Source organism: Phasianus colchicus, chromosome 13, assembly GCF_987193195.1.
Source record: "Phasianus colchicus chromosome 13, bPhaCol1.hap1.1, whole genome shotgun sequence".
Classification (NCBI taxonomy): domain Eukaryota; kingdom Metazoa; phylum Chordata; class Aves; order Galliformes; family Phasianidae; genus Phasianus; species Phasianus colchicus.
The window spans coordinates 7798104-7811005 of NC_143448.1; the positions used below are offsets into that span (position 1 = coordinate 7798104).

General features: G+C 34.4%; 1 protein-coding gene across 5 annotated transcripts in view; it reads right to left on the bottom strand.

The window, feature by feature from the left end:
* PHKB (phosphorylase kinase regulatory subunit beta) overlaps window positions 1-12902 on the bottom strand; it is a 71256-nt gene that overhangs the window by 13083 nt on the left and 45271 nt on the right. For 4 of the 5 annotated variants that reach the window (XM_090149962.1, XM_031614920.2, XM_031614918.2 and 1 more), the window contains 9 exons: window positions 10122-10205; window positions 9542-9646; window positions 8641-8723; window positions 8470-8560; window positions 5743-5804; window positions 5492-5654; window positions 4626-4707; window positions 2136-2193; window positions 363-453 (listed from right to left, as the gene is read on the bottom strand). In XM_090149962.1, the coding sequence (XP_090006088.1) occupies window positions 363-453; window positions 2136-2193; window positions 4626-4707; window positions 5492-5654; window positions 5743-5804; window positions 8470-8560; window positions 8641-8723; window positions 9542-9646; window positions 10122-10205 (819 nt within the window). Of the gene's footprint in view, window positions 1-362; window positions 454-1242; window positions 1334-2135; window positions 2194-4625; window positions 4708-5491; window positions 5655-5742; window positions 5805-8469; window positions 8561-8640; window positions 8724-9541; window positions 9647-10121; window positions 10206-12902 lie in introns of all 5 variants that reach the window. The other variant, XM_031614922.2, reaches the window with a different exon arrangement.

The following is a 12902-nucleotide window of genomic DNA, read 5'->3' on the forward strand; positions in this document are numbered from 1 at the left end:
GTGATTCCGTAGGCCTCAACACTCTTTACTTTAAAAAATCATTTTTAGTGATTGATTCCATCTCCTTTTGTGAAATAGAAGAGCATTTATAAGAAAACAAAGGAGTTAAGCAAATCATGCCTTATCCAGACACCGAACTGCCTTTTCAAGATCACTCTATTATTACATGAAAAGAAATTTATTAGCCCATAGTAGATGCAAGTATTAAATATAGCTTCACTGAATTCTTTTTCTACAGATAGCGTATTTTAAAACTATTGGTTACTTTTAAAAGAAGCATTAGCAAATTTCAAAATGAAAACAGCCATTTCTCTATTTTCTGTTATCACTCCTTAATACATTTCTGAAAAGTCAAGACTTACCTGTTTACCCTGAACTAAAACATTAGTAATAGATGGTGCAAGGCTGTCCACTAGTTTACCTAAAAGACTTGCTGCGAAGCGCACAACAGACCTGAGGGCAGAAAACAGAGCAATCCCACTACATATCAAAAGCTAGTTTAATGAATTCATGTATAGTTTTGACGTCTGGCACAGCATTCAGAGATCTCAAAATCAACTGAATACATACATTATTTACAACATGGAATTCAGATTTTTATATTATCTGGATTGTCATTTTTTAGTTGAGATATAGGTTAACGGATCAAAAATGAATTAGTTAGAACTCATTAAACTACCTACAAACGCCACAGAAAGCTTGTTCTTTTCTCTGCATCATCTTCAGAACAGACAACAGATGCCTACATGTGACACGTCATTCATTTTGCAAGATAACTTGGTAACTTTTAAGACCACTTAACAATAATTTTGCAGGAGAAAGAACACATAACATCAAGGCTTTGTCTTGTTTTCCACAGTCAGGTATTTCACATGGAAAGAAGACTTGCGTAAACTGCTTGGTTTAAAACTGGCTTGTATAGAGACATTTTTTCATATATCCAGTTAAAATATATTTCTATTTTTAATAATAATTTATTTATAAAATACAAATTTAGTAGTTTTGTAGTGCAGGCTTTGAGGTTGCTAAGACTCATTCATTCTGTTGATGAATGAGTCATAACACTCCGCAGCGTTAGTATGAAATTCAAACAGTTGATGTTGATTCCTGCAAGAACTGCTATGCACTTATCAAGAGATCACGAGCAAAGCATTTCTGAAATGCATTAGCTGACAATATCAAAACGCACATAAGCCAAAAAAAATCTCACGGAGTTCTGTTTCAGACCTCTGGGCACTTTACCTGTTTCCCATGTACCAGTAAAGTAGTAATATGTGGGGTTATAGAAGAAGAAAATTTCTGTGCAAATGCAGCACTGTAGCGCAACACCAACCTATATGTATGTCAAATGGCAATCATGGGAGAGAAACAAAAAACAGTTTACATATTTTGTTTCTAGAAATACTGCTGGTTTTTATTCTTAAAAAAAATATGACCGAGGTATTTTGGTTCTATCTTTTTATCTATTCCTGGCAAAGGCCCATTTAACAGCAGGAACAAACTAAAACAAAAAATAGTTTTTAAATTTAAAGACTCATCAGTTAGGAGTAGTCACAGAGAGGGAGAACAGAATTCAGGACAGGCTCAGCTCATGTTTTTGATAACAAGAAATAAAATTTCTATAAGCTTCCAGGCAAAGTAATTAATAAACAACATGTGAACCACCAGCCTACTTGCTAAGACCTTCTGAAGTTATCATGACAAAGTCAAGCTCAAAGAAAATTGTTTCAGGAGGAATATGCAAACTGCATGTGTACAAATATAAACTGAGTTATATTTGATCACCAGCCTTGTGACAGAACGCTATTGGTATTATTTTGCCACACTCTGTAAGAAATAAGAATATTAATATTCTTATTTTTTCTCATTATTTGAATTTAACTACAACTGCATATCTGTATTGGTTCTCATAAGAAAAGCAGCTTAGTATTCCCTACTTGAAAATATAACTTTTTTTTTTTTTTAAAGCATTATAGACAAGATCTTCAGCCGCAGTGAAGCAATACAATTTTGTCAGAAAAGTTGTCCTTTTTTACTCTCCTCTAAGTGCATAAAGAACCACCTTTAGTCATAGTAAGCATATTAGGAAAAAAAAAAACCATAAACCAGAAGGAATATGGTATCTATATACAAACCAGAGCTTCTTGCTGCCAGCTCGTCTATAGATTCTTTCAATGTGTTCAGCAACAGTACCTGTGTTATAAACACATTTATTCAAATTACAAACAACAAAATAACAGCAAAAACAAAAAACACATGTAAAAGATGCATTTTTTCATTTAATATAAGGTAATATTGCTGAGATCCGCTAATTCTGTATTAGCTCTAGTAAAGCACTTACCTATTGTGATTAACATCTAAAACTTGAGTTTAATCCTCTATTATTCAGTTGTTCTACAAGAAGCAAAAGCCAACTTCCACTTGATTTTCTGCCCCTGCTCTAGAGAGACTTGGTAGCACCTATTGTTGGGAGATACCTTAGGAGATCTTGATCTTAGCAGATCAAGGTACATCTCCATGATAAAGTACCTCCTTGTCAAACTGCAGATTTTACTTTGGATATGGGATGGAATAGACACTCTCCATGCTCTTTTGCCTCTCAGTTGAGATAAAAGCAACAGGCAAGTCTTGTGCTCGACAGTGTGGTTCATTCAAGTGATATTATGTTTGAATACAGGTTGCCATGGCTGATATGCAAGACAGGAGTTCTTTTCAACTTTGTACATAAACAAGACATCACCTGATCCATCATCTTGGACGTGAGGTATTCAAATTTCAAACACTGGGAGATTATGAAAGATGTTTTTGCACTGTTTTATGGTTCCATCCTGAATAACTACAGAAAGGTGATCACAAAAGCGAATACCAAAGCTACACTGTGAACTAGCATTGGTTACCTAAGTGCATTACAACACTCAGCTAGTGAAGCAAACTATCACCTTTGCAAAGTACAGAGGGAGGATATTTGACACACAAACACAACATTAAGTTGCTGCATTACTACTCTCCCTCTCCAAGATGATTTTCTGTATGCCACAAACAAAACATTTAAATAAGCGCTATGCATTAATGTTGTAGAAACGTGACCTAAAAAATATAAAGTAAGACATAAGAAGAGAACCGTTTTAAACTCCAAGCAGACAGCCCAGAATATGGAGAAGACATGAGGTATAGGTGGATGTTACATTCATAAGAACAACAGATACCATTCTTTTGCCAGCCTACAGTTGATCACAGCGCACTGAGTTGGTATGCTGACATCTCCTCAGCTGTGTAGGAATCAAGTGTTAAAAGTGTCAAACATACCATTATTTATGCTTCATTTAGCTTCTAGATTCTAAGTTCTCAGATGGAACGCCAGTGATTCTCATGCAAGACACTTAGTGGTGAACAGTATGTTCGTCTATAACAATACTACTGGAACTTGATTCTCAAAATCATAGCTCATGTCTATCAGCAGGAATATCTAAAATCCTTCAGCTATTGTTTTCAGATTTATTCGTTATCAATTGTGTGATTATTTAATGTCAGTTATAGTATTCTCCAACTGTACAAGGACAGGAACTTTTAGCCAGTGACTCAGACTGTTTAATGCAAGGTACATATTAAAAAGTTTATCACCATCTACAGCTTCATATTGGAATGGTACAAAATGTCTAACCAAATTGGTCCTAAACCAAGTCCAAGGCCAGTGGTCAAATGTGGTTATGCTGGTTGCTTACAGAGTGTAGGAAGTCTACTCAAGTTGTTTTCAGAGCAAGGAAGAAAGGACAGAACCTACTAAGGGCTGAAGAATATGGAGATTCCCCAAGTCCAAAGATAGACGCAATGATGATGAAAAGCCTTCTTTAGAGGCTGCATGTGCTCCAGTTCTGACCATGACTTTAAACTGACACTATTTCAATAATGCACTGTGAAGTGTCCAATGAATTTTTCTCCATCTTAGATTGTTTTCCATGACATTCTTAATAGAGTAGTGCTGATATGAATTATGAAGCAGGGATCTACAACATGGAGTGGTAAGTTATACTGCTTCTGGAGTACCAAAAGAATATTATTTACTCATAGTGTTCCTCGTTTTCTGAGAAACACTCATATACACCAAAGTAGCTAATAAACAGTCTGGGGGAAGGGGGGAGCGGGAAAACAAACAAACAAAAACTTTGCAGCCAAAAGTCACAGGTCCAAGTATCTTATTCTGAATTAATTTACACAAATTTAAAGCTTGTGAGCTAATATAAAGCCATAACATAAAATTTAAGTAGAATAAATCTTTCAGACATACTGAATTAGCGCCTTATGACATAAAACTAAAATGAAAACAAATACGCAAATTTGTCTTTAGTTTCAGTTTTATATCCAAGGTCAAATCCTCTATTTCTATATATATATTTGTTCAGAATTAGAAACAGAGCAACTGAAATCTACAAGAGTTCATATATTTAGCAGTTCATTCCTCACCACACTATGAATTTGCACGTCACATTTAATGCTGAAATTGCTTTAGTTGCAAGGAAGATGGCTGCACAACTGCATGTTGTTCATGGCCCTTATACACATTCATTACAACTGAACATACAGCTGCTTCCCCAAATATTCAGAATTCTCATGAAAGAAGTTCTTACCTTCCTTGGTGATGAAATTCGGTCCTTCTCTTTTAAGCAATATGCTCAAAAGCAGCGCTTGACTTGCTAGACAATTGCAGTCCTTAAAAAACAGCAACCACATAAGCACAAGTAGCCTTCACATTTTCAGCAAAGCAAAATCAGAGCAATTAAAAAAAATTAAGTGAAACCAAAAGGCCTTGTTGCTATTGAAGATGTGTACATACATTATTAAAATTTTATTTTTAAGAGAACCACAAATATTTAATATGCTGCATCATTTTCACTGCTGCTTGCAGAGACTTCTCCTTGGTTCAAATTTAGATGAAATAAGTTGGCTTCAGAAGCATTACCCAATTTTCTACTCATGAGTCCTGTCATTACAGCTGAAATACTTATAATGTCTTAGGGAACCATGAGGAATATTGTGTGTATTCCTATTGAATGCTGGATCTAGAAATGGTCAACAGCAGTTTCCTTCTAGATATGGGAAAAATACTAGACAGGAACTTTCCCTTGATAACATCAGGAAATGACCGGTTTATCATAGTGAATATCAACTGAAGTCTTTTGAGCATTAGTCTAGAAATAAAATATTGATTCATAAGGTGCTTGACTAATTGATCCCATTTTAGGTGGCTATTTAATACCACAAGATTTGGATAGCTGGGAAAAATGAAAGCCAACAGTTAGAGCACAACAAGCCAGAAAGTTCTGATGAGTATGAAGAGGCACATCACACATTTTATGTTACTATCCATATTACTAGCACTGAACCATACCAACTAATCGTGTTGATCTATATGGGTCACTTAAAAATAGCACCACTAGATAATATCTCTTTCATGACTGTGAAGTTGCACTGTATTTTTATCAAGGTTTCTTACATCAAGTTTCTGCAGAATCTCATACGTTGACTTGTTTTTCCAGTCATTAATATTTATGTCTGGTTGCTGCTCAAGTTCAGAAGCATTTGGAGTACTAGATTGTCTCTTGACTTTTGAATGTTTTGGAAGATCCAGCTCCTCTAAACTCTTAAATACAGGAGCCCTAGAAAACAAGAATTTCATTTCTTCACATTTCAGAAAACATTTTAATTATCAAATACTTCATCATTAGTATTAACAAATAGCCTTACTCTTCTGATTCAGTGATTCTTAGGAAGTCAAGTTGCTCCACAACTGCTCCAGATACTAATGTCTGAAATAAAAAAAACAATAGTTAAAATGTAAAAAGATGCAGAAATGTACATTAATATATATAGTGCTTTGCCACATTCTCAATATGTTGCTGCTGGTTTCCATTTGGAAAATAGTATATCTACAGTTCCAAATATCTTTACACTTCCACAGTATTTCTCTTTTTTTTCTTTAAAATCGCACAACTGCAGAAATCTCTTAGGACTGCTCTCTTTTTGCTGGGGTTCTTCTGTTCCTTTGCTTGCAATGTAAAACTTAAGCAGAGCCCAGCTCCACCATCCCCAAAAACTACCTAATGAAAATATCTGACATCAAGGTCTCACATTCAAAGTTCAGCTATTACAAACCTGAAAATTAGTGTTTAATTTACCTGATATAGCCCTTACAGTTATAATTCACTGCAAATTCATATAAATTTCACATCTATATACCTCCACAGGAAACATCATACTACAGCATCTTTTGCTTTGATTATTCTCCTTAAACAAAATTGAGTGTGCTGTGAACGTTTAAATTCCCTTTTTAATTGTACACAAGTCTGCAGTAAGATATCAATCTGTTAAGCTGCAAGACAATTGAAAATAACATAAAAACTTGTCTTCCATTGTTAACGTTATCATTCTTTCCCTGCTTGAACACATCATGATGATGGAAACAGACAGTAAAGGTGAAAAGTGACAAAAGCCAGAAAACTGATAAGGGTACACATTTTTCACTGAAATCTCATTTTGAGTATTTTACAAGAGAAAAGACCATTCATCCAATTTGAGACACGTTCTATGTGAATGCATTGAGACATTACCTAAATGAAGCAGGTAAGTACAATCCACAAAGATTCCTTGTATCATTTGTTGGAATAGTTTAAGAAAACACCATGAGTTAGACAAGTCCCAACTCCTACTCCATAATGAACAAAGAGTGTTTCCAAAATGTGACAGCTGTACATTCAAGTACTGTAGGCTTTTTATTTTTAAATATGTTTCATTCAGAACTCTTATACCAAATATGTAACTGTAAGAAAGTTAAATTATAGCACTGTTACATTAATGATTCTCTCAGTAGCAAATCCCTTGGAAGTGATTTCTGCATAATTCTACTCACTGTGTCCATCTACAAAAGTTACAAGCCCTTCACTTCTGGAATATTAGCTACCATTAACCAAATCTGGCTTCATTTTGCCCTCAAATGTGATTGGTCTGTAATTTTGGGTTACAGTACAGTTATACACAAATGCAAGAGAACTGAAGCAGTGACAATAACAAATGAAAATCATGAGAGGGTAGAAAATGCCTGTGGTGGCCCTGTTGTCAAAAGAATAATCCAAATAACTTCAAGACAACAGCTTAAGTTAGGCTAACAGCAATCCTTCCTCCTTTCTCTTGTGCAATTCCTTCTACTAGCTCTGGCACATACCTGACCCACTGAGTACACGGCTACCTCTAAGCACCTGCAGCACCAGCCCTTAACTACGCCCTAGTTATTTTTCATGGTAAATCTTTAGATGAAATATTTAAGGGAAGTCACAGTACAAAGTTAACACATCATATCTTACACAGCCTTTTTGTTTTTCCAGTTACACTAAAGCCAAAAATTTGATCAGTTTTTCCATTATTATTCTTAATGGATAAAAAAATAAGCAAAAGCCAATGATTGCCCTCATCATATTAAATATTTCAAAACTACTAGTTATCTAAATCGATTAAGTATGCAAGGGGAAATTCACCTCCAGATGACTGTAACAGTGAAGTGCTTAATATAGGGACACATTATGTAGGTTGAGAAATTTCTTGTCTGGTAATACATCAGTTTAATCAAATGCAAAGCAGGAAGGTCACTGCAGTTACAGTTAAGAATACAAAAACTGGAAAAATGCAAGATTTTACATAGACAATAATGGCATTTGCTATAGGATAAGTAAATGCTAACAGGAAACTACATGACCTACACATAACCAGTTAGAAACACAAATATTTGAAAGATAGCAAAGGTACTTTATGCCATTGTAGCTCTGAATATTTAATTTACAAATGACTCAGCTGTTTCTCAGATTCATGGTTTTCCAAGGTACAAGAAATATTATTTCTGTCATGGGTCTTGTCATCCCTCTTACGAAAAGAGGTATTATTTATTAGGTATAAGCATATATAAATACCTAAAATAGAACCTGACTCAGTAATGCTCATATTTTAATGAAGTAATGCTCCTCTGAGATTAATGCAAATGGAAAAGATGTTTAAAAAATAGGCCTTTGTTCTTCTAAAAATTTTAATATATATGAAACACCTTCTTCCTGTTGACAATCTAATTCAAAACCTATATTTTTGACATGGTGGTTTTTCCAGGTAATTTCGGAAGATTTCTGAACATAAAAACTTCTCCCTTCTGAGAATCCTCTGTGAAAATTATTGCTTTGTGAAGTCTCATCAGAACAAGCTAAAGTAATCCCATGTTTCTTCTAAGATAAAAGAAAAACTGTACCAGATGTCCTCGCTCTTGACTTCTTAATTTTCATCATAGAATCCTTTGAGTTGGCAGGGATCTTTAAAGGCCATCTATTATGTAATTTTATGATACCAAGTATTTATAAGTCACATGGAAAACAGAAGTAATAATACATGTACCAATACTAGGAGAGAAGAACATACCATTCAGGAAAAGCAGCATACCTGTACTCTGTCAACATGAACTTTCACTCCTCCAACAATTCCCTTTTTAAAGGCTGCTAGCATATCTAATATTGGATTGAATCTGCTCCCTCTGAAATTTTAAACAGAACATCATTAATCTTGTAGCTAGCAAAGAGTTATGCTGCAAATGATGCTTTTATCTTTCTCTACCTTATATTGTCTTCACGGATAAGTACAACAAACAGTGGACGACCATGCATTTTCCAATACTGCTTGATGAACTGCAGTGCATTCTAGGTAAGAAATACGTGTTAGTCACCAAACAGTAGAGCAGCACAATGTACAAGAATACACAAAGCTAAATACTAGACTAAATACTAGAAGACCTATCTTAAAGTAACAGCATTGAAAACCCCAAGAGATTGTAAAAACTTTAGCTAATAATGAGACCATTAATACTTTCAGATTTCTTCAAAGACAATATGTTATTTCAAGTATTCAGATTTTCTGAAAATACTGCTAGCAGATACATTGATCGCAGACTGAACTGATGGGCCAACTAGCATGTACTGAACTACGTGTAATGACCTAGGAGATATGCAGAGGAATCCAACTCTGGAATCACACTCATTATCACCAGCATCACCTTCTATGCACTGGGGACTTAACAGGTAAGCTGCACAATGCTGTCATCCTTAACATCATGGAAGGAAGTCAATTTTTAATAGGTGCACAAAGTCTGGTAATATTTCTTCCAGATAAGACTTCCATATTTCCCTTAAGCAGAACAGTCTCATTCCTTTCTGCAACCAAGAACATCTGTTTTCCCAAAGAAACTGCAGGTAATTTGCTTGCTGCACTAAACCTATCCCAATCACTATCAGTTTGTTGGGTTTTTTCTTAGATACAGATACTCACTAGAATTCATATTGGGCTGGCAGAATATTCACCTTAATAATCTAACAAACTGTATTATTTTTCATTAGAAAAACACACGTTATACAGTGTTCACCTTTCTGACTTGTATTTTATCAAACTTCACTGTTTATTCTCCTAGACTCTTATTTTTGTCAGTTTCTCAAAGGAAGAGTTACAGATAGATCTGTCTTACCTTAATGTCATCAATCAACATCATAACATCCTGAGACATGTAGAAATCACTTAGATCGAAAATAATCGAGTAGCAAACTACAGTCTTTCCTAGGATTCGATAAATCTATTGGGAGATAAAGCTTCAATTAATCTTTTCTTTAAAACTGTTCAAACATTAAAGTAGCTGAAATGAAAAAAGAACCTACGTTAAAACTAAACTATCAAGGAAATAGTTAATACAGAACAGTTGAACTTAAAAAACATTAAAAATAAAACCTATAAATCTAATTCCAAGCACATAGATTTTCATAAGATTTGCAAATCTATACTCTAGTTAAACTGGCTCATGTCAACAATAGCTCTGTTTTGGCCAGCTATTACTGGAAATGCACGTTTAGGAAACCTGACAGTTTAATAGCAAGACAGCATGCACCTTCCTAACAACAAAACACGTTACAAATATTTTAATAAGTAAATATGAGCATAAAACAAAATAACACTTAAATTCTATTTATAACATTTTAGAGACTAATGCAATGTTTATCTGAAATACACATTTAATACCAATATTATAAAAATGTAAATATTTCTTTCACAACCTTTGATGTTCCAAGGCATCCTATAGGCCTGTCTGGTCTTCCAGATAATCCTAGTTTGTCATTGATTCCTAAATGGAAGTAGGCCTGTGAGAAATAAACATGAAAACTTAAGGAAACCTCATTACAAGACTTACTTATGCTCACACAGAAGTTGTGGGCATTCTACTGAGAACAAGATCCATAAAATATGTTTTTTTTTTTAAACAACTCAAACATGTGGGAACAACTCCTCTTCAAAGCACCATAGTCCTGCCTATCTACACTGTTTCAAAATTCAGCAACAACTTTATCATATTGCTTTTTTCATCTATAAAATCTGTAGTATTTTTTAGATCTTCAAGTTTTTCTGTAATGCTTTTCTTATGTGGGTATAAAACAGTAATAAAGGCCCTATACAAAGATTTTAGTTCTAATTTTAGTAAAGGCATGCAAAATTAATGCATCAACAGCAGAAACAAGAGCAAGTTACACCATTATTCATTGCTTGATTCTGAGTCTTATGAAATTATATATGCCTAACATTACTTCAAATAATATGATTTTCTAAGACTCGCATATTAAAAGAATAATCTTATTTTCTTACAATCCAGCAAAATAAACCATAAAAATGCAATTATCTGTAGACAAAGCAATATTAATGTGTCAGTTAAACCAAACTGAAAGCTGTATTTTTTTTCTTATATGCTTTTATGTGTAAAACCAATTATTACCAAAACTTATTTCTCCTTATGATTTCATAAACCAAAATTCCAAACATTTTTCTAAGCTCAATCTTCTTTATAAGAAGATAATTCAAAAACAAATGTAAATGAAGATTTGAATAAACATTACACTGAGTAGCTTTTCATTGCTGTCAGCTTGGGGCCTTCCTGATACTGCCTATGTTAGTGCATAAACATGAAGTAGTATTAAAAAAAAAACAGTAAACAAAACTTCCTACATTGCACATTCATTCAGACTAGGTATGAATATAGTTATTCATGTTATCCCAATTGAATGTCACTACTCAAATGGGAAAGGAATGGAGACATCAAACATAAACAGCTTTAAATAACCCATCTATGGATAACAAAATCAAAAGAATATTAAACCTTTTCTTGTGGTACACAATGGAGACTAGAAGAATGGTAATAGACACAATGCCATAAAGACATAGCCTATTCTGGAAGCTCATTAGGATAAGGAATTGCATCAGGTTATCTAATATTTTCACAACACACTTCCTGAAAGTAAATTTCGACAAGGCAGATTTACCTTCCCACCATGAGTATGAAGAAAATAGCAGATTGACAGAATTCTCATCAGCTTTTGAAAATGAAAACACAGCAGTTGTCATAAATAGGAATGTAATTGATAGTAAGAAGACTAAAACTTAATTACAATCTCATCTTTTTCTAAGGGAGACCAGAGAAATGAAGGATGAGACAGAGCTAACATACATACATACATGTGTGTGTGTGTACTTTTATGTAGTAAGTTTATATGCACTTATATGTAGTAAATTTATGGGATATTTGATAAACAAGAATTTCAGGACAAATACAGTCAGAAAAAATCCATTCTGAAATATACTGTCAAGAAAACGAGCAAGCAAAAATAGATTGAGAAATGAACAAGGCTTGAATATAAACAAGGATATTTCTTTCCTCTGTGAATACTTTCAGATGTTAGTGGCAGTCATTGTTTGGGATAATCATTTTTCTGAATAAGCTAGTAAAGTTTTGGTACATCAACCAGCAACATATTTCAGGCTTTGTAAATCTGGATAAGTATTTTCTCTGTTTTTGGTTTTGTTCTTCTCTGAGTCCTACAAGCTTCCAATACCAATAATGGCATCAGTCACATAATCCTGATTTCAAAGAGAGAAACCTGCATAGCTACAGTTGTGAAACTAATCACTAACATCTTCAGGATTGGAATACTGCACACATGGATTATGCTTTCTCCAAACATTCGGAATTTATCAGGCTTGTTTGAGACTATTTTTGTAATGCAAAGTTCAGCAAGAACTTCATGTACCTGGTCCACAACCAAACTCCATGTGGTAAAGTATAAATACATCAAGAGCATCTGGGATTCTTGATCACGTTACTTGTCTGACAGCTTCCTGCAGCTTGTTAAGGGCTATTTATGTACAGATGGGACTCTTTTCAAGGTGGTTTTTTTTTTTTTTTGCCTCCTAAAAAGGCCAGTTGCTACAGAGATCAAGTATTAAACAGATACCCAGTAGTCATATGGATTTCCATAGGGGACTTTTGACATGCTTATCCACAATTGCTAATCAAAGCACTTATCATTCACAGCAGCATTTGTCTTTTTGCTTTGAACATATTTCTAGGACAAATAGCAGTGGATGGCTTGAGGCACTCACTCAGCATAGTCAAAAGTGCTGTATCTAAAATACTACAAAGGACTGAACAAAGAAAGGCCACAGTAATGCAAAGAGAAGACTGAAATAGACCCGTGCAGCTTGTAGATGCTACTCGTTTTTGACTACTGGCTTCATATGGCAATGATATCTGCTGGAATAAATAAATCTGACCTGTCAGGGAGCTCAGCATGGATAAGAACTGAATGGTCCAAGCCCCTAGAAGTGAAAGGACATGATACTCAACTATAGGACTACTTGCCTATAGAGAAAAAGAAAAAGCTGAAGCTTTCACAGGCAATCAAAATGATTCTGAACATCTCCTTCACCCCATTAACTTTCGTCCATAGATCTTTGAATGTGCTGAGTCAAATGGGTATATTCAATGGAATGGACTTGCAGGAGAAACAGCG